Raw genomic sequence first — 22,173 nt, forward strand, 5'->3', positions numbered from 1 at the left:
CCACGAGCTGCTGCTGCTTGCCCATTCCTAGTGGCACCAGCGGAGCTCGAGACGCGGGAGCTTCGACCCGTCATAGCTACGCGCGAGCTCCACCCACCATGGTCGCGCTGCAGCTCCGCCCGCCATGGCCGCGCCAGGGCTCGAGGCGGAGAAGCTCCAGCCCGCTACGGCCACGTGCGCAGCAGTCGTCGAGACCACGCGGCCACGCGGGCGAGCAGCAACCTCCTCCTCCAGTCGCCCCCACCCCTCCACTCCTCCCATCGAGCACACTGTCAATGGCGGCTCTTGCCCACACCCCTTCGATGCGCTCATCAGGAGAGAGACGAGGGGAGGAAGAAGAAGATGACATGTGGGGCCCGCGTAATCAGTGACAGGGAGATAAAGTACACGTCTTCGTATATGCTGTAGCTAGACCCAGGCTACGTCCATACGTATTCAGTGGTATTTTTGTAGTAAACGAAGAATTATAATGACATGCTTTAAAATAGACGAATAGTAATAATATTTCTCCTAGCGTCGAAAATTATAATGGCACGAATCCAATGATAATAAAAAAGGGTCTCGCTCGAGGATTCGCGCGCGACGTGGTCGATTGGCAACGACCCGCTTGTACAACAACCGAGCCGAAACCCAACATCCCGGACAGGCGGACGCGAACTCAAACCCTAGAAACGGTGGCCATGGATTCGGGAGGCGGAGGAGGGAGCGGCGCGCACAAAGCAGCCTCGGGCTCCGCGCCCTCGCCGGCGCCACCGGCGCCTAACCCCACGGCGATGCTCTCGGCGCTCATGAGCAAGCGCGCCAAGCTCCAGGAGGAGCTCCGCTCCATCGAGCGCCAGGTTTGGTCTTCTCCACCTCCCACTGTCCCTCCAGAATCCCTTTTCGGTTAGGGTTTGTGTCGGTAGGCGCGTATGTTGTTCAAAAGCTGCGATCTTTCTTCGGGTCCTTACGGGACTTGCCGTTGCCAAAGATATGAAACCCCGCTCCCTCTCCGGGAGGACTGTTGGTCGACATTTTGATTTGAGGCGCTGAGAGATCGTAGAATTCGACTCACAGATGTATGTGGCAACCAAAGTTTGTCCTAAAATGCGTGTGTATTGGCTGAAGAACAGCACAAATCCTAGTGAAAAAACAAAGTTTCAGAACAACTACATTGGACCCTGATGTAATTGCACATGCACAGGGCCATCGTGGCCTTCAATCCTAAAGAATATAGTTTCCATTGACCATTGGAGAGGATGGAAGTAAACTGTGAGTTCATTTCGGTGGAGGTACCGACGCAGTGACCAAAGTTTGCTATTGGATTAAATGAAGAATCAAGATTGGTGAACATAATTTTTGTTGATGCGCTTAAAATGCCCTCTTTCCTAATATGCTTTGCTAATCACTTAAGTTCAAGTGATATGAAACACTTGATGCTAACAAATTGCATTTGCTGATTACCAAACTACAAAATAATAAACAATGTATTCGACTTATAGGATGACCAGAAGAATTAGTTATAGTTATTCTGTATTCCAGTATGCTTTCTCACATGTCTCTATTAAGGGTTTCAGAATACAGAAAATATACTTTAGTTTTGAATCTTATGCTTTCGTCCTTGAATCAATTGAATAGCCGATTTATCAAAGAAGGCAATGTTTCTTTTTTCATAAAAGGGAAGGATACATATTGCCCTTGTTTGAAGCCTTTCAATTCAACCGAGGAGGCAAACTACTGGTGGTTGATCCTTTTTAACCAAATTAGCAGTTTTTAATCCTATGTTCTGGAGACAGCAGAATATCTGTAGTGTCACCTGCATGTTGTAAAGTTGACTAAGTTAAACTTATATACCTGAGGAGCATTCAAATGTTCAAATATTTGTAAACTTCCGCTTTAAAGTGCGCTCTTATTTGTTAGACCAGTAATATCTAGATGGGCAATTGTCTTTAGCAAAAATAGAAAAAACATAACTTGTTCTTTAGACATGAACAAAAATTAAGCAACCAGAGAAATTTAAAGTTCTTAGTCTACATTCTTTTAGTAATTTTGTTGAACTAATGATAATGACAATCCCAGGTTTATGATATGGAGACCACCTACCTACAAGAGTCTAATCAATTTGGAAGTGTTCTGAAGGGTTTCGAATCTTTTTTGTCATCCTCAAAAAACACCTCTAAGTAAGACACCTAAGTTTTCATTATTTTGATATTGAGTAACTGTTGCAATCTTCAATAGTTCGAGATCTTCATTTTTTTGGCATATAGTACTCTTTATAGTATCATTTTTTTTTTGACATTTCAATGTCTCTGTTCCTTGATTGCATTACTATATGATTGAGACCTGACCTTAGAACTGTATATATCAGCATGGGTCATGTATAGTCTATCTATTGGAGGAAAATTTGGGTGCAAGGAATCCTTCTATGCTCGTGTTATGTCTTGTCATGCCAGTTCCTTTACCTACTGCGTGTAGTGTCAGCAACTCAGCATGAGAGCTTTATATTTTGGAAATATAATTTAGACTATGGTGATCATTGTCCATTTGAGATTATGGTGTGATGTGATTATTCTGTAGAGGCAAATGTTCAGTTTTTTTTCTTTTTTTTTCGATTTTGCATTTTAGAGTCAGTTCATGTAATGCTGATCACATAGAACATTCATGATGGCTTCTGACTGATTTCAGCGTTAAGCGCTCTCGGAAATTTCAGGCTGACGAGAGGTTATTCTCTCTATCATCAGTTACTTCTCCAGCGGTACGAGCATTACTGCTAAATGTTGCTGAATAGCACACGGCTTCAAATTATTCTTTTCCTATGGCTTTCCGAAGTTTGGAGTTTGTTAATTTCTGCTACCTTTTCCTGTGCATATACAGGTCGATGCACATTTGGCTGGACGAGATGGTAAGCTTTCTTAAATTTCCTTCTTGGTTGAAATTTAAATCCATGGTGCCAAAGAAAGCACATTTCAATTTTCAATACTTGTATAATCCTGGCAGATGGAAGAGAGTATGGAGCAGGTCGTTCAAAGGGTGGAAGCACTCCTGCAAATGGGCAGTAAGTTTCCAAATACAATTTCTGCAGTGATTTTATGAAGTTAACTAAACATTTGAGCCCTTAGAATGAAGAAGTTTGTCTTAGTTGTTGCAAAATGAACTTTGGTTCATGGTGTTGATGCCTGGTTCTGATTCCCTGCCTACTTTCGACAGAGGCAAACCAAAGAAGGGAGGGCGCTCTGGTGGGCGAGATGGCAAGAGACTACGGCCATCGAATGATCCAGACCTGGACGACGAAGATGACTACTAACTCCTCCATGTTGTAGGGTTACTGTAGCGGATTAACTTCAATTTAGCGTCTAGCCGCACATGATTCTTTATGTATTGCCTCCCTTCTCTTGCAGCCCCAACTCGTTTGTTTTACTTGTTTGCATCTTGGCTTCCTCCCCCACCTCTTTCCGATTTGTAACATAGGTCAATGAAAGTTAACCAGATCGTTAAATTTTTATGCATACTTTGCTCTCAGACAGTAGTTTTTTTTTTCTTCTGAATTTCCGAGTTAACATATCTCCATTCCATGAATCCCTAGTGACCCAGGCGTATTTGGATTTATAGCGTGTAAGGACTGGTTTGGTAAGACCCAGTTCGCCATTGCTTCATGTTGATGGGCCTGTGTTGGGTCTTGCCAAGCAAGACCTAAACTGGTCCTGACTCCTGAGGGAGAGGGACAGTGTCCAACGGCTCTGTCGACAGGCCCAGGTCAAGCTGGACTCTAGGAAAAGAAGAAGGAAAGTTTGCCAAGCCGGTTAGAAAACCCCCTGGCTGGTATTGCAGGGCGGTTTTGCCTGTCTGGACAGCCACCATGTCAGGCTAGCACACGCCGGCGCCCGAGCCCGCCCATCAGGTCATTCGAGCAAGCTGGTGGTCCCACCTCATGACCCGAGCTAGGAGGCAACCTTGCCCACCTAGGCTGTAGGGGTAGGCATGCCGCGCCTGCGCGTGCGGGGAACAGCCGCGCGCCAGTACTCACGCCGCCACGCGCCCAGTCGCAACCTGCGCACGCTTGCCAGGCGTCGCGCTCAAGCGCCCCTCGCTCGGCCCGCGAATGCCGGGGGCCACCGCCGGCGCACCCTTGACCAGGCTTGTCGTCATGGGTGCGAGTTGCGCGACATCGTCGCAGGTCCGCAGCGCGGTGACCGCGGCAGCAAGGCCGACGTCCTTATAGAGGGCTCAGACACGCCGCATCCCAGGATTGCCTTCCGGGGGAACACTTTCTACAACAAGCCGCCTCGCCCACGACGAGCACCTAGGCCCCCGTCACCAGCAGCACCGGCCGCGCCTTCCCGCTCGCCAACCCCGTAGAAGGCGAGACCGGCTACGTACAGAGTACTAGCATCTCTCTGCCATCCTGTGCCATCTCATCTTGTTCAACTTTTGCAGGTTGCAGCCCTGCGTGCCTCACAGATAGCAACTCATGCATGCATGAGCATGATTTTGCTGGCCAGACCCGGACGCCGTTTAGGTAGCTAGCCTGGCCCGTGTACCAGCTTGGACACCTACACATGCATTATCCTCCAATCGATATGAACACATATCATTCAAGGCAACCGGCATCGAGAATTGAATTAAGCAATGCATACATAACTCACACAGGCACAGCACCGTCCGGTGACAAACAAAACAAAGGACATCGGAGCTGGTGGCAGTGGCTGTGGAGATGGCGGCGACAGCGGCTGTGGTTGTTGACGAATGCAGGGTCGCAGGGTGCTCGTCCGCAGCCACCCGTTCAGTCGTTCTCCAGCCGTTCTCCGCTTGCAACCATGAGCATTCGAATCAAACACGTGTCATACTGCCTTTAGGTGAGCTGACAGATTGGCGAAGCAACTATCGATAGCTGGCGGGTGGGAGGGCGGCTTACATGGCAGTGCCGTTCTCTGCACTGGTGCATCTTGACCGCGAGCACGGGCCACTGAGCGGGTGTCGGCAGGCTCTGAGCGTGTTCCCCATCGGCCGGGATCGCCTCCTCCCCTCGCTCCTTCGCTCCTCCCCGCAAGCTCCCGTGCCCGTCGTCTCCGGTGTTGATGGTGCTGCCTATTACGCCGCTCCTGGCTGATGCGGCCACCCCGTGCGTGTTGTGCGCCTAGAGTTCTGGCCCGCCGTGCCGCGCCACCGAGACCGTAGAAGCAGAAGGTGGAGGCGTCGAGCCCGAACAACACCGATTGGGCGGTCGCGATGGTATGGAATCGTTGTCCTCCCGTGCATGTCGTCGCATTGACGGCGTGGAGTAATCACAAGGCTGACCTGCCCGTGTGGATGGTCACGGCGAAGCTGCTGAACCTAGGTGCGCTAGCTCATGGGCCAAGAGGGCCTAACAGCTGGGCAGAGCGCCATGGTGGCTATGTGTGACAGATAGATAACCACGTCAGCAAAGCCAGGGTCCAATACCACCTCATGGAGTTATATAGACGGTTTGAAGATGTTTAAGGTGTAGAATAACTGGTTTTATACTTCAGGGGGTTTTATACGCCCAAATGTGCTCAAAATATTTTCGGAATCATTTTATATGCAACAAAAATATTAAAAATATTTATTATATCAAAGAAAATATTTTTAAATATATTGAAACATTTATCTAAATCATTTTATATTTTTTGGATTTTTTTCTCAACAGAAAACCTATTTTTCGGAATAATCTATTTTCGTGAATTATTTTTCTAAAGAAAAATCGAATTACTGGACATTGGCGTGGCTGGCTGCGCTGATGTGGACTGCCACATCGGCAAAACCGTCCACGTGGCGTGCTGCTTGGGCGAAACCACCTGCGAAACCACCCCAGGGGTTATCTAAACGGTTTTGTAAAGTTCAAGGTTTAAAATACCTGGTTTTGAACTTGAGGGTTTTAAGTGTACACCCGTCAATAGTTAAGGGGGGTTATGTAGACTTTTTCCCTTCTTCCTCCTCGCGTCTCTTTTCCCCACAGCCGACGCACCGCCAAAAACCTGGGTCCCCACGCCTCCCTCGTCATGCGGCGCCGCCTCCGCCTGCGCTCGCCAGGTAGGGCGGCGTCGGCTGTCGCCGGCGCGGCCGCTGCAATGGCGTCGCTCATCAACATCGCCTACGCCGACGGCCTCTTCCGCCGCCAGTCCCCGCCGTCGAATCCAGGCGACGAGGACAATTTGGGAGCCTCCGCGTTCGGCCGCGACCCGGAGACCCTGGAGCGCATGGCCCGAGCGCTGCGGTATATCAACAACTCACCGCTCGCCAAGCAGGCAAGGTGCCCTCCCTTTTGCGCCACCTAACGGGGTCTGCCCCTCCTGACGCTGTTCATGTTGTTGCTCGGGTGCAGGTGTTTGAGCTGATGCGGAAGCAGGAGGAGACGCGCCTCACTGAGCTGGAGGCCGAGAAGGTCCAATACGCCATCCACGAGAGGCTCAGGGACATGGTGAGCTCCTGACGCCTTGTCCCCTTCTTGATGCAAATGATGTTGATGTTGCAGCCAGGACGTCGGCTGCGTCTGGAGATTGGTTGCTCACGCGACCCGAACCTCTCAACTACTGAATCTTATCTTATTTGCCTAACAGCCTGACTATCTTCCTCGCTTTACTTTGTGGAAATCAATTGCATAAGATTGGGGTTACCGTTATAATTGGGATCAGTGAAGCATATTAACTTTACAATGAGATGTCGGGCTTCATCAAAACAGTGGACGTGCAAAACAACTCTGCCTGACCTTTGTGGATAGCAAGTAACTACAAATTTAAAACTCCACAAGTCCACGGCATATAAAACGGACAACGGGAGAACTGATCAACATGAAAAGTTCGAACTGTAGAACTTTGGTAATGTGTTAAGAGTTTTTCAACTTCTCCATCTCTCTGTGTGCACGTGCATATGCATCCAACTATTGTGGTTCTTTGGTATGGATTTCCAGCAGTGAACTTATGTTCCTCCAGTGATCCTCAATATCTGATCTGCAGGAGAGGATGCAGAAAAAAGCTGAAGATTACAGAAATAGTTTGCAACAAGAAGCTCAGGCAAAAGCTCAAGCATTACGCTATGAGGATGAATTAGCTAGAAAAAGAATGCAGGTATTGAAAACTCTCTTTTTATATTTTTTTCAGCTACCTCCTATAATGCTGGTGCTGCTATGAGGCTTAGCGGCTTACACACAATTTAATCAAGCATATCCATTTTGGCAGACAGAGCATGCTGCACAGAGGCGACAGGATGCTGAACTTGTGAAGATGCAAGAGGCATCTGCCCTCAGGAGAGAAGAAGCTAGGCGTGCAACAGAACAGAAGATTTTGGAAGAAATGATACAGACTGAGAAGGAAAAAGCTGAAATAGATCAGGAAATAAACAGAGTTAAAGCTTTAGCAGAAGCACAAGCTCGCGTTCATGAAGAGAAGCAATCAGAAGAAGTTACGAAAAGAATGATGTTGGAACGTATGAAGGGTGAAAAGGAAAAGTGGCTCTCTGCAATAAATACAACCTTTTCGCACATTGAAGGTTTCAATGCCTTTTTCATTAGCAATTTTATGAAGTTAATCTACCACTCTCACTGAAGGGCGGGCCTGGTGCAAGCGGTAGAGTCTTACCGCCTGTGACCGGAAGGTCCCAGGTTCGAGTCGCGGTCTCCTCGCATTGCACAGGCGAGGGTAAGGCTTGCCACTAACACCCTTCCCCAGACCCCGCACAGCGCGGGAGCTCTCCGCACTGGGTACGCCCTTTTTTAATCTACCACTCTCACTAGAATGTCCCAGGCAATTAAAAAAAGATAAACCTCTATTTGGTCTAGTTGGACAAATACATGTCTGCTGATCCTGTATTTTTAAATACTCCCTTCGTTCCAAACTGTAAGTCGTTCTGGCTTTTCTAGATACATAGCTATGTATATGTAAAAAAATCCAGAACGACTTGCAATTTGGAACAGGAGTAGTTGTTTATATCTAAAAAAAAAGTTTTTTTTGAATGTTTCTTCACACTTAGTTGTTTATATCTAAAAAAAGTTTTTCTTGTAGTAATTTGCATGTGCATATGCACTTTGGTCTCATCAATACTATTGCATCATGTTTTCTGAAACCATTTTATCCTGAATTACAGACAAGGACCAAAGCCATTCTTCTTATAAACAACTCTAGTACTAAAATAATGCTCAAATATATTAATTTCTTATTTGCACTGGTTATGATCCTTTCTCATATGGACTTGTAGGTGGATTCAAAGCGCTGTTAACTGATAGGAGCAAACTAATAATGGGTATTGGAGGAGTTACTGCACTGGCTGCTGGAGTTTATACTACTAGGTTTGCCTCCCTAATTTTATTTTTAGAGTGCTAGATACAAAACATTAACAAATCCCGGGTTCGAGTCGCGGTCTCCTCGCATTGCACAGGCGAGGGTAAGGCTTGCCACTGACACCCTTCCCCAGACCCCGCACAGAGCTGGAGCTCTCTGCACTGGGTACACCCTTTAGTGCTAGACACAAAACATTAACAAATCCTAGCTGTACCTGTTACATTTTCGCACACGATAATAGAGACTTCTAACTTTTATTGTTTTCTATTTTCATTTTTCAGGGAAGGTGCGAGGGTTACATGGAGTTACATCAATAGAATCTTGGGCCAGCCTTCGCTGATCCGTGAATCATCAATGCCAAAGTTCCCACTACCAATGTCTAGGTTACTCAAACCTAGCTCAGCATCTTTGTCGGGGGGAGCAGGCTTTGAGAATGTTATTCTGCACCCTTCACTCAAGCGGAGGATTGAACATCTTGCACGAGCTACTGCAAATACAAAGTCTCACGGTGCACCATTCCGCAACATGCTGTTCTATGGACCTCCTGGAACTGGCAAAACTTTAGTAGCCAGAGAGATGGCTCGCAAATCTGTAAGTTCTGTGGATCTGTTTTTTCCTGCACCATCCTCGATCCATAGGAACACACTAGTCCCCTGAAATAACTTGTTTTTCCTTGTCACTGTGAGACTTAAAACGATAATAGAGATGCTGGTGGTCTATGGAAGTTGTTAGATTTTGTATTTTTGTTATGTTAAGTAATTGGATTATCTTCTTCTTCCTCTTTTGAAATGGGACTAGTGGGGGACACAAGTTTGGTAATTAATTAATCAGTTCGAACTGGTATCCAATAATACTCGCACCCTTACATCCCTGACACGACAGGGCCTGGATTATGCCATGATGACGGGAGGAGATGTTGCACCCTTAGGATCAGAGGCTGTTACCAAGATCCATCAAATATTTGACTGGGCTAAGAAGTCCAAGAAAGGCATGCTGGTTTTCATTGATGAAGCTGATGCATTCTTGTGCGAGTAAGTTTTCTAAAATTATATGCCTGTTGCTACTAGGTTATGTTATGATTAGTATGAATGAAACTGAACTCAAGCACTTGAATGTTACCTTAGTTATCTTTTTTTTTGGAACGTAAATGTTACCTTAGTTATCGATCTTGAATTAAACTAGTTTTGAATCTTAAAATAAATTCAACCTGGTTTAACAAGCCCTTGCAGCTTTTTAGTTCAATTATCTTAAGTTGGCCGTGGCTTAATCAGAGCCCAACAGCACCTTAATTTGTACTATGTGGTCTTGCAGCAGCAATACAGTTTTCTGTTCTCACCCATACTCTTTCACCATCCAGTCTATATGGGCTCATCCCTCTCCTATATGAATTAAGATAAGAATGATTCAGTATTGGAAAAAATCCCCTTCCCCTTCAGCTAGTGCATCAGAGCCCATTAATATAAAAATCATAATAAAGCTGTAAATGTGTTTGCATTGAATGGTTGATACCACTAGTACAAGAAGTTCCACAGGTTCCATCTATCTCTAATCGCTTGTTTTTATTTACCAATGTACCAGGCGTAACAGTACCCATATGAGCGAAGCTCAGCGGAGTGCTCTCAATGCATTATTGTTTCGAACTGGTGACCAGTCCAGGGATATTGTCCTTGTCCTGGCAACAAACAGACCGGGTGACCTTGATGCTGCTATCACTGACCGCATTGATGAAGTCATAGAGTTCCCCCTGCCTGGGGAGGAGGAGAGGTTTCAACTGCTCAAGCTATACTTGAACCAATATATACTCAAGGAAGAGGGTAAAGGATCTTCTTGGGGTGCATTATTCAAGAAGCAGCAGCGGAAGATTCAGGTGAATGGCATAAGCGACGATTTGCTCAGGGAAGCTGCAAGGAAGATCGATGGCTTTTCTGGCAGGGAGATCGCGAAGCTGGTGGCTAGTGTGCAAGCTGCTGTTTATGGCCGGCGTGACTGTATATTGGATCCCCAGTTATTTTCGGAGGTAGTTGACTACAAAGTGACTGAGCATCACCAACGCATCAAGCTTGCTTCTGAGGGTATGGTTTGATCAATAAGAAATATTTACCTGGAAGCCACAGGTTTCAAGTTATCAGAGATTGGGTTTGGTGATGAGTGACAATCACCTCCCACTGACTTAAGTAGTATTGCATGTTTTGGAATTGGATCCCTTGGGACATTTTTTAGACGGAGGGTCTATTCCCACCAGTTTTGTTCCATGTGCCTTGCCTGAAGCAAGGGTTGGCCCCGGATGGACATACAAATAGGCCGGTTGTGGTCAACTGAATTTATAGTTAACTCATTTTAGTAGGTTTGCGCTGTGTTTTAACTTTTTCCTAGTCTCTCGTGCAGTCGTGCCCCATTCTTGGTACGCTTGTTTGTGCCAAAGAAAAGGATCAAGTTATTTAGGTGATAATTGTTGAACTTGTTCGTTTTTTAATTGATTGGTTGCAAGCGATTTTTCTTTCTGAACTTTCTTCGCTGCCTCGTGTCATGCCCGGTTACTGAAACCGTCTCATCCTGCTTACACCAATGCATTACTTTGCTCATCTGAGCTCAGAACAATGTGCACCTCAGATTCAGAGCATAAAATAAAGTGCAAGTGTTCATAATTAACATTGTGGAAAACAGGAATTTGAGCGAAGGAGTTTCTAATGAGCTTGTTTCTTTTCTTTTTTTTTAATTGACTGCCACTCTATTTTCTTCTGTACTGATTACACCAAAAAACAAAAAAGTCTTTTTGACTACGTAGACAAGTGACGGACACAATAGTGCGACCCAGTGCTGGTCCCCATGGTAGATCAATGATGGTAAATGATGCAGTCTCCGGTCGAATTATTAAGCATAACACACGTTCACCCATATCACTGTATCAGTAACGTCGTCTGAAAATCTCGCTTTTGGAACCACAAAAGGTGAGCTATTGCAAAGTACACGGTATCTGCAGATTTATTGGGTTCGGCTGGCATTAAATTCGCAGCTGGAAAACACTGTTCATACTGATATTTTGGTGAGAGAAAAACACTGCTCCGGTTGAAAAAAAAAAGGCCAGCACTCTGTAGTTTTTGTTGCCCCGGCAGCGGCGGCTGCTGCTCGCATGAAAATCAATAGAAAAAATGACCGAGAAGCTCTATTGACATTGGCATATATCAAAAGTGAGGTTCTAGTTCATCCAATGTTATTCGAAATCCTGAATGCATTAAACAAGGGTACGAACAGAATTTTTAGAGATACATCACGCAAATCTTATCTGTGCTACTACAAGACTGAAAGATACTCCCGATTCAGAACTAGACACAGAAACACCAATTACATAATTCAGAATCAAGAGTAAATGTGTTAATGTATAAGTATATGATGATTATGATAGTTAATTGTGATTACAGTTCCACGTAGGCCTTTTTTTACATGCATGTGTATCCACTCCAATCCACATGTGTTGGAGTGAAATGGAATGAAACTTAGTTTAATTCCACTCCAATCCACTTCAACACATGTGGATTGAGATGAATACATGCGCATCCAAACAAGGTTGTACTGAGTTCACCTCTAAGTTATGTAAATTATATATATATATATATACCGCTCTAGAGGTTCAACGCAAATAATCCAATTCAACCAATTCTACTTTTCCTAAATGGTATCCTGAGACTAGATTCAGATCTTAACCTTAGCTGTCGCTCGCTTTCACACCACGCGCTCCCGGAGAGATCAATCTCCACTGTGGCAGCGCCACTGTTTAGACGACGGATCCTATTGATCCAACCAGTCTATCGTCATCGTCATCAAGTAGCGGATCGAGCCTACCTCTTTGTGATCGTCTTCGTCTAAGCCCACGACCACCGGTCCACCACCTGACCTGACGCTATCTATTTTTTCCTGATCAGGCACACGATATCGAGGGGACGCCTTCCTGCGTCGCTTCTCAGTCATCCCATCAACACGTATTCGTACAGGTACGTCATTATATTGCCACCACATATCGGAATGCCTCTGCTAACTTTTCCATCCTCATCCCGCCTCGCGCCGTCGTGCGTACTAGGGTCTAATCAACCGATGGTGCGTGGAATACCCGGCTCTCGTAAAGACGTGCATCTTCTGCAATCCCATCTGTCACCGACACACCATCGCCCTCTTCCATGGCGAGTGCTTCGATGTGTCTGTCATTACCATGGCACCTCTTTTGCGCCTGAGCTTTCCTGTGCATCCGCCTCGACATTGGCGACCCGAGCATGACTACGTCGACCATGGTTATCTCCAGCACAACATTTTGGACCATGGCTACTTCAACCTCACGCTCGGCTATCTCGACATGGCACAAATTGCTATCGTCTTGCATGGGTTACTATTTGGGGTTGGGGTTGGGGGGGGAGGGGGGGGGGGGGGGGGGGGGGGGGGGGATGTGTTGATTGTCGGCTTCCAACCTTCCACCTTCAGCTTCTTCTATAATCTCATTGTCTACGGCGTTCCCTCTGTGAATGCAGGGGGTGTTAGGGTATATTATGACTAGAATAGAGTTAGCTAGGATTACGATCTCATATAGACTTGATCCCCAGATCATGTAAACTCTCTATATACCAGCCTAGGGCAAATATCCAATTCCACCAACCCTACTCTTCCTACAAATTGCCCTATCATTTTGTAGCTGTTGTTATGCTTGTGCTGGTGACATGAAACGACTAAATGAGATGAGACGTCGTTACCAACAAGACAACAACACACCTTTTTCTCCTTAACACATCAGACACAACAATGTTTGGATGGCTCCGATCCAAGCCTCCAGCTGCCGACAATTCACATATCATCATTCACCCTGCTGCATTGTACCCATAATCCATGAATCCAGCATACACTCGAATACAACACAGGGCTTCTTTCTCTCTCTTTCGAGTTCCTGACACAGCAGTTCACACTCACATGGCACACACACCTGCCTTCTGGCCGAAGCCCCCCAGGCCCCCCAACTCCAGCTACAGTAACAGCCTAACAGTAATGCTGCACTTGTGGTTGTGGCCAAAGGCAGTGATGGGGCAAAAAAAAAACCCTCTACTCCCCGTGCTACACTCACTACTGTACCTGCACTAGAGCTTTGGCAGAAGGGCAGTAGATGTAGAAGCAGCTCAAGCAAAATTGCCCCTCAAAAAAGGCTGCAAAAGCCCTTAAGAAAGGGGTTCCTGCTGCATGAAAAGATTTGAATTATGCTACCACGGCTTATATATGCAATATATTGGTGACCCAAATACCTTACTGTCTGTTCTGCAGATGAAGCCAGCTAGATTCCTGTTAGTGTCCAGACCACAATGATTTGTGACTAGAAATAGTAACAGTTCCACAAAGCACTAGCATTCTAGAGTGTCAACTTTGTTCAAGTGCTGTGAAGTCCATTCGAGTGTTGAGGGTAAACAACTCTTACCATTTTGTGATAAAAGAATAAGCAAAGTCCATTTTTGGTGCTAACATGCACCAGTAGGTAGATAATACTATACTAGGCTGACCAATACACCTAAATTTCCTTAACCTGTTATAACTAGTAGATGAAGGTGAAAAGGCCAGTTCATTTCATATCCTGTTTATCTAAAAGAAGACTACAACTACCAAAAAAGGGTTTCATTAAACATATCACAAAAAGAGTTTTTTTTTTCCCTACAGGTAGCTTTGCTTTGCAATAGCGCTGATGCATTCTACACACTTTCATATACTAAGTCATGAAATTTAAGACCACATTTCACAACACAGATATAATGTAATCACAGAAAATTGGTAGCAGATTCAATACCTGTTCATTTGCATGCGATATATCATACATAGTAGGGACAAAAGACAGGCACTAGTTTGCAGTACCTATGGGCATATTTCCCTACACACAATACAAGAAGGCCATCAGCATTCCATTGGGAAGGCAATGTTAGCTATTGAAAGTTGCACTCATCAGAATGTAGAAGATGCCGGTTACTTTAACATGAATGTTTAGCAAAAATTTGGAGGCTTGGAGCTTTTCTGTTCCCTAAAAACTAGCAATTTATGCAGAGAATCATCAATGAAGATTCCAGACACCCTCCAATTGCTTATAATAAGACCTGTTCAAATACTTTAATAAGCTACCTGCCTACAGGCTACAAAATCTGCAGGTTGTAGAACTTTGAAATGCCCAAACATTCTTTAGGAACAAAACTACAGGATATGCATGCTCCAACCTACCTAGTACTTACTGATCTTTAACTCAAATATAACTGTCAACATATACAATCTTAAAATTACTGCAAATTTGTATGATGAATTTCCACCTTTGAAAAATTCATTTTCTTCCACCAGGTTTCTTCTAGAAGTTCACCAATAGTTGAGGTACATCAAGTATCAATTTCAACTCAAAGAAGAGCAGTCAGCAGAATCCTCGAATGCTCAGCTAGTGCCTACTTGAAAGGAGCAGTCCTCGCCTCTCAACTTCCGTGACAGATCACAGAGCAATGTACAGATATTATCCCAATCTTGGTGAGTCCTCTCCCCAGCAATGAACGTGTGCACTAAGTTACGACCTCAACTGAACTGTAACCTGGCACTTTACGCAGATCTCTACCCCTCGCCGTGTCCCTTGTGTCCTTTACACTCTCCCACTTCTCATCAAATGCATATATATTTGTCAAGAGATTGTAGTAGCCAACATGGTCAGGGTCCAGCTTGAGCAGACTCTTTGCTGCTACTGTGCTCATCTTAGTGTTGTTGTGTTCTCTGCATGCAGCAAGCAAGGCACACCAAGTATGGGCAACAGCTCTTCCATCCATATCACGGATGAACCTTATAGCCTCTTGCAGTTCACCGGCCCGACCAAGGAGATCAACCATGGCACTTTGATGCTCAGCATTTGGCACGACTCCAAAAACTTGAGTCATGCTATCAAAAATTTGTATTCCTTCCTGAACCAGGCCAGAGTGGCTGCATGCTGATAACACTGACACAAATGTCACACTGTTGGGTTGAATTGATGAGGCAATCATCCTTTGGTACAACGCAACAGCTTCCTGACCAAGGCCATGGGCTCCATAACCAGCAATCATTGAGCCCCACACCACAACATCTTTTTCTGTAGTACCTTCAAATACCCTGACAGCGCTATCTAAGTCTCCACATTTTGAATACAAATCAAGAAGTGCAGCAGCTACAAATGCATTATTATTGAAACCATTTCTAACTAAATAGCCATGGAGACAAATGGCTAGGCGAGTACCACCAAATTCTGAGCATGCAGCAAGTACCTTCACCATCGTGACGGCATCAGGAACATGATCATCCAACAACATGCATTTGAACACATGGAGGGATTCACCAGGGAGTTCATTTTGTGTGAGGCCACCAATGACAGCAGCCCAAGCGACCACATCTTTCTTTGGCATCCGATGAAATAAGCACATTGCCTCCTCATAACATGAGCACTTCATGTACATATCAACCAGAGCAGTCGCTACACCCACCTCAAGCTCACAACCTATGCTGACAGCAACCCGGTGAACTCTCTTACCTTCCTCAGCATCAACAACAAGCGCACAAGCCTGCAGAACACTCACTAAAGTCACTGAATTGGGCTGGACACGTGCCTTAACCATCTCCCTGTACATTCTCAACCCCTCGTGTGCATCTCCATGTTGCACATACCCTTTGATCATGCAGCTCCAAGTGATCACATCCCTATCCGTCATACCCTCAAACAACCAAACAACCTCATAGATGCCTGGAAATCACCGATCTTCACATAAAATCCAAGAACAGCATTTACTAAAGCTAGATCATAGCTCAAGCTGTTCCTGACAACATAAGCGTGGCACGCCTGTCCCTTCCGGACATGCCCCAACTGTGCTGCTGCCGACATCACACTCACAAGTGTGACTGGTGTCAGCATAACGCCTTGACCAACCACATTCCTTGCAAAAAACTCCAGTGCTTCCTCGGCCATTCCGTTCTGCTCGTAGCCGGTTACCACAGACGTCCTAAGCACAATGTCCGGCTTCTCAAGCACGCCATATGCATTGATGGCCCCAACCATGTCTCCACACCTGACGTACATCTGCACGATCGCTGTGGCGACAAAGGCGTCTTCAGAGGCGGTGCCAGAGCGTACGGCGACCGCGTGCACAGCGCGGCCCTGGGCGAGCGAGGGGAGCGCGGCGCAGGACCTTAGCAGGAGCGAGAAGGTGAAGCCATCCGGGCGCACTCGGAGCCGCGGACCAAGTTGGATGGCCGCGCGCCACTGCCGCGCGCGTATGTGGGCGCGGAGGAGCGCATTGGCGAGGCGAGGCGTTGGACTGGGGATTTCGTCGAACAGGTCGCGGGCGACGCACGGAGGGTACCACGCGAGGACGTGCGCGCTGAGGTGGTGCGAAGAGTGGAGGAGGCCCGAGCGGAGAAGGTTAACGTGGAGATGCGCGGCGGCGAGAGGGGTAGGGGTGCCGGCGGCAGCGGCTTCTAGAAGCTTTTGGAGCGGTCGCATGAATGCGAGGGCCGGAAAACACCCAACGTCGGCCAGTTGCCGACGCCGGTTATCGGTTGTACACTGTGGTGCCGGAGCTGCTGCCCGCTTCGTGACACCGTCGGAGTCGCCGCCCGCCTTGCCGCAAGGGCCGCCGGAGCCCTCGCCCGCCTTGCCACGAGCGACGCCGGAGCCGTCCCCCTCGCCTCGTCGCACAGGCCGTCCGCGGCGCAGCGAACCGCCCGTCGCCAAGCTCGAGCAGTAGCAGCTCGGGGCCGGCGGCCGCCTCACTCCCATAGAGCTGCGCTGCCACCTGTGACACATGCCAGCCGCCCGCTCGGCAGGCCGTAGCTGCCTCGCCGCGTGCGTCACTAGGCCCCGCCGCACGGGTACGCGAGGTCAGCCGTCAGCTCCTTTTTTTCTTATTTAAGTAAAGTCCACCGCCGATTCTTAAACTTTGTCGGCTGCGTCTTAGGGCAGTTAGTGAGCAGCTGTTACACTTTAGTCCCTTTTACCTATTTTTTGGTGACTAAAAGCCATAAAACTTTAGCGATCTCTAAACTTTAGTAGGAGTGTTTGACATTTTAGTGATTAAAAATGACTAAGTTTAGGAGAGGTGAACTAAACAGGCCCTTATGTGTGGTCGCCAAAAACTCACACATTACATATTTAGTTTAGGTACTTAAATTTGTTTGGTTGTATCATTTTACTCACCATCTAACAGGCAATTTACCAGTTTATGGACCGTGTGATATAGTTGAACAAGTTTGTCCCTAAACTCATTAACCGCTTATTTAGATACTCGATCTTTGTTCGGACCTAACAAGTGATTTGCAAGTTTAGGGACTAAGATGATACAGTTGAATAAATGGGTGCTTTACAAGTTTAGGGATCAAGATGATACAACTGAACAAGCTTGAGGATCTAAACGTATGATTTGCATGTTTAGAGACGCCCAGCATGCCACATGTGAACAAGTATGACGACCGCCAATAGACTTTACTTTTACTTTTATTTTCAGCGATCTAAGTTGCATGGTGGGGACATGAATAATAAAAAAGTGTGTGAGCTTAGCTTTTCATAAAAAAACTAACTTATTATTCTCCCTCATTCTTAATAAAATATTTTATAGCTAACTCTTTTTACATCGTTGAAAGTTGAAACTGAGTAGACCTTAGCATGTATGTTCGCGGGATGAAACCGAATAAGGAACGGAGAACAAAAATGGTTACGTGGAGGGATACTTTGTAATGCAATGGTAATATGAGAACATACATCTTTCCAAAACAACAACATGATTGTTCATAATGACATTCATGAAATAAGGGATCCGACATGATCATGTTCTACATTTTCGGCCTAGTCCCACCACATAAACATAACCTAAATCCAAAAAAGCCAAACATGGGAAAAGAGAAAAATTTTAATCCTTTATGCGTAACCCACCTCATTTCCTAAAACCCATTCTTAGTAGCTATTTAAACTTCATCTATGGGCAAATACAAACAGAAACTTGGGTAAAGGGTTCTTTCCTACTTAAAACATTCATAATGGTTCCTACTAGTCCATGATACATCGCCACATAACACCCTGTTCGCTTGATTGTTTATGTGGTTTATAAGCCGGCTGATGCTGTTTTGTTGTGAGAGAAAAACACTGTATCATGGCTGATATGAGAACAGGGGACACACCCTCAGGAGAGGACAGAAAGCAACTGCTGGGAGATGGGCTTAGAAGCTAGGAACCCTGCTTTAATGACCCCTCCTAATGGTACTTTGCACACCAAATGACAAAGCCCCATGCCTAAGTACATTCCCCTCCCAGCAAAAGGGCCCCTCACCAAACCCAACCAAACCAAAAACCAAACCCCAATGCATGCAATGCCAATGCAATTGCACACAGAGCACGGCACAATGCTCTGGACTCCCCGGAGCGGCTGCCCTGCCAAAAGGAATCCAACAAGCCCAAAAAGCAAAGTCAAAAGGAGGAGGCGCCCAAGAGAGCATTGCAAGCAATGCAATGGCAATGCAGGCTTGCAGCAGCACTGGTACGACACTGCACACATCCAAACACAGATGCGCATGCACCATCTCTGTATGAGAGAGAGGACACTGGAGCGAGGGAAAGAGAAAGCCCTAAAACTAACACAGTGAACATTATTAGGTCATGACCATAAGAAAGAAGTGTAATGGATGTCAATGCAAGCGCCATTGACGCTAATAACCTAATAATGGAGGTAATCCAAGAAAGCAACGAGGACGACGTAAGGCTGGGAAGTAGAAGTATGTCTGAGATGAGATTAGGTCACATAATCATATTAATCCCTCCTACCTGCTGCATGATGAGTCAACTTCTCAACAACCGGGATGTCACCGAAATTACAAGGGAAGAAGAAGGATAAATAAATGAGCTAATAAGCTAATGGCATCGTCTGATCCTCTCGCATTGCTCTGCGGCTACTCAGTGCTCTCTCATGCATCATGCTGCTGCTGCTGCTGCGGCGGCGGCGGCGGCGACGGGTGGTGATGGTGGAGGTGGTGCGGAGGTGGAGGTGGGTGGTGCTCGTGGTGGTGAGGCAGCGGCGGCGGTGGCTGGTGGGAGGATGGGGGCGAGGGCGGGATCTTGGCGAGGTGCTTGTTGTTGTGCATCCAGACCTTGAGGACGCGCCGGGAGACACCGACCTGGGCGCAGAAGGCGTCCACGGCGTCGGAGTCGGGCTTGTGGATGCGCCACCCGACGCGGTGCGCGAACTCGCGCATGCGGTCCTTCTGCTCCGCCGTGAACTTGGTCCGGAAACGTTTCTGGCTCGGCGCCGGGGGAGCGGAGGCCGACCCCGCTACGGCCACCTGCGCGTGGGGCGGGTGCGTCGGCGTCGGCGCGGGGCCGCGCAGCTCCTCGCTCGACGACTCGGTCAGCGCGGCGGGCGTGGACACCGGGGACGCCGGGACGTGCGGCGGGCGCGTATGCATGTGCGGCGCGGCCAGGAGCAGCGGCATGACACGGGAGGAGTTGGCGGTGGGGGTCACCGGCGAGGGTGATACCGCCACCGCGGCAGCGACGCCGCCGTGGATTGCCTCGCGTCGGTGGAAGCTGCGGTGGCAGCCGCAGGCGGCGCAGGCCAGCGCGGCGGCCCCGTCGCTCCCGGACGGCATGAACTCGCAGCAGCCGTCGAGCACGTGCGCGCCAAGCCGCGCCGCGTGGTTCCGCAGGCACTCCCGGTACCTCCACTGCGCCGCCTCCGCCACCGGCCCCACGGACGCGAGGCCGAGGGTAGAGACCGCCGATGTGGGCGCCGCGCCACCGCCACCGCCGAGAACGCCATTCCTCGCTGGTTCTTGGTGGCGCCGGACCTGGGGCTGCTGCGCTCCCCGCGGTTCTGTCCCTCTCCCTCTCCGCTTTCCTCGGATGGAGCTGCGGCGGCTGGCGGTGAGCCGGCAGGAAGCCCGGTGGAGGCAGCGGTGGCTGCGTCACCAGAGATGAGTTGGGAGGCAAGAGCGGCCTCGAGAAGGCGGCAGAGTCCATCAGGGAGGAGTGCGAGCCGAGGCCAAGAGCTTGGGCGTGCACCAGCTGCTGCTGCTTCTGTGGAGCGCCTACGGGTGCCGCCGCCGCTGTGGTGTAGCGATGGCCTCTGGCCTCCTCCTCCTCCTCTTCTTCCTCCTCTTCTTCTTCTTCCTCCTCCACATGCGATGATCTCTTGTACTCCATGGCTTCGGCTACCGAGCTAGGCTGTGAGGCTGAGCTAGAGCTCGCAGGGTTTGGTGGTCTCTTTAGAGCTAGGAAAAGGATATCTTTCTTTCTTTCCCTCCTAGCTTTGCTTTGCTTTGCTTTCTCTTGCGAGGCTGTGTTGGTGTTGTCGCTGTGTAGGTTTTGTGGAAGAAATAGGGGGAGGAGGATGGTGTTGGCCTCAAGGGGGAAGGAGAAGATGGTGGTGGGGATTATATTGCTTGGCAAAGCTAAGCTAGATTACAAGGGAGTGATAAAAATACACTTAACCATAGCAATCGCAATAACAGTTTTGGCACAGAGTGGGGAATGTTTCCTTGAGAGAGATAGAGAGCTAGCTAGAGGAAAAACATATCCATCTGTTCTATCCATCATCCATCTATGCATGCACCCTTGTAGAGGACCGAGACCAAGGAGGAAGAAGGGAACAACAGCAAAGGGAGGAGAGGGGGAGAAGGAGGAGGTGACACTGTATGGGAGAGAAACCGAGAGAGTAGCTAGGCAGGCTAGTCTTGGCTTGGCTTGAGTCTAGCTAGTCTACCACTCACCCACACAAGGCAATGGTGAGAGTGACTTGCGGGTGGTGAGGGAGGAGAAGCCCATGGCGCCCACCGACAGGGCCATGTTTCACCCCCTCCCACACCTGCACTATGGCCTACCGGCCTGCCACCACCACCACCTCTCCTCCTCCATGGCCATTGCCCATTGTCATTCACCCCCCCCCCCCCCCCCCCCCCCCCCCCCCCCCCCCCCCCCCCTCTCTCTCTCTCCGGTCTCGGCTGCCAGCCGGTTCATCTGTCCAGAAACCATCATGTTAGATTTGCTTAATTGCACTCGCCGCGGCTCCTGTTTAGCTCCCAGTTATGCCAGTCTCAGTGACCTACTACCACACCACAATAAGTGCAGCTGTGTGGTATAACCCCATTGACTCCAAGTACATCCTACTTCCTCGCACCTCTTGCTGCATTTACGCCCCCTCTGAACTTATAGCTGCTATAGTACCGGTACCGCCAATGTACCTGTACGTATGGTAAAATATGACCGTCACAGTTTTTCTTTAAAAAATTATGGCAACTTAGGCCCTGTTTAGTTCCCTCCTAAAATGCCAAAATTTTCAAGATTTTTTGTCACATCGAATCTTTGGACGCATGCATGAAGCATTAAATATAAATAAAAAATAAAACTAATTATACAGTTTAGACGAAATCCACGAGACAAATCTTTTAAGCCTAATTAGACTATGATTGGACACTAATTACCAAATAACAACGAAAACGCTACAGCGTTTTGCCAAATTTTTTGCACCCAAACTGGCCCTTACGTACATTGTCACCTGGTCAAGCAAGTGACCTCAAAATTCACACTTGCTAGTCCAGTAACTTTTTTTCAAACGAACATTTCAGTTTACGTTTTGCTTGGCATGGGTTCTTTGAGGGTGTTGTAAGTACGTGTGTGTATGAATGAAAAAGAAATACCAGTGCTTTACTAGTATATAGATCTCCCCTTTTAAAATTTCTTTAATTAATCATCAACTGCATGAGTGCATCTCTGTGCCGTACGTGCAGGCCGAGGCACCCTAAAATCCAAGCTACCTGCCTAGGTGGCACAGTTTAACGTTCTTCCATCCCATAGCACGAAGACACTAGCTAGGGGTCTAGTCTACCGTGTCTGTCCATCGGGTAAGGGGTA

At 47.7% G+C, this 22,173-nt stretch overlaps 3 protein-coding genes and 1 pseudogene across 6 annotated transcripts; 2 read left to right on the forward strand and 2 right to left on the reverse strand.

Annotated features, from left to right (window-relative positions):
• The first annotated feature begins 592 nt into the window (after window positions 1–592).
• On the forward strand, window positions 593–3,496 carry LOC136467565 (uncharacterized). Its single transcript, XM_066466322.1, has 6 exons — window positions 593–839; window positions 2,059–2,159; window positions 2,665–2,734; window positions 2,854–2,881; window positions 2,977–3,034; window positions 3,187–3,496. Exons 1-6 carry the CDS (start codon window positions 681–683, stop codon window positions 3,281–3,283), a joined length of 513 nt encoding a protein of 170 aa, XP_066322419.1. The 5' UTR covers window positions 593–680; the 3' UTR covers window positions 3,284–3,496.
• A 2,424-nt stretch (window positions 3,497–5,920) lies between these two features.
• LOC136467563 (uncharacterized) lies at window positions 5,921–10,782 on the forward strand. 4 transcript variants are annotated; one of them, XM_066466319.1, is made up of 9 exons: window positions 6,228–6,242; window positions 6,320–6,415; window positions 6,555–6,812; window positions 6,951–7,061; window positions 7,173–7,482; window positions 8,188–8,278; window positions 8,552–8,861; window positions 9,153–9,301; window positions 9,849–10,782. In XM_066466319.1, the coding sequence occupies exons 3-9, from the start codon at window positions 6,786–6,788 to the stop codon at window positions 10,351–10,353; spliced, it is 1,503 nt and encodes a 500-aa protein (XP_066322416.1). In that variant the 5' UTR covers window positions 6,228–6,242; window positions 6,320–6,415; window positions 6,555–6,785; the 3' UTR covers window positions 10,354–10,782. The 4 variants fall into 4 exon arrangements, with proteins under 4 accessions (XP_066322414.1, XP_066322415.1, XP_066322416.1 ...); XM_066466317.1 differs by lacking the exon at window positions 6,555–6,812 and having other exon boundaries at window positions 5,921–6,242; XM_066466318.1 differs by lacking the exon at window positions 6,555–6,812 and having other exon boundaries at window positions 6,132–6,247.
• Window positions 10,783–13,124: 2,342 nt separating this feature from the next.
• Window positions 13,125–17,161, reverse strand: LOC136464254 (putative pentatricopeptide repeat-containing protein At3g01580; annotated as a pseudogene).
• Window positions 17,162–19,055: 1,894 nt separating this feature from the next.
• On the reverse strand, window positions 19,056–21,031 carry LOC136464255 (zinc-finger homeodomain protein 7-like). Its single transcript, XM_066463220.1, is given in 2 exon segments — window positions 19,056–20,124; window positions 20,126–21,031. Coding segments are annotated over 2 exon segments (1,233 nt in total). The 5' UTR covers window positions 20,467–21,031; the 3' UTR covers window positions 19,056–19,232.
• Window positions 21,032–22,173: the final 1,142 nt, after the last annotated feature.

This window comes from Miscanthus floridulus, chromosome 7 (assembly GCF_019320115.1).
Source record: "Miscanthus floridulus cultivar M001 chromosome 7, ASM1932011v1, whole genome shotgun sequence".
NCBI classification, from domain to species: Eukaryota; Viridiplantae; Streptophyta; class Magnoliopsida; order Poales; family Poaceae; genus Miscanthus; species Miscanthus floridulus.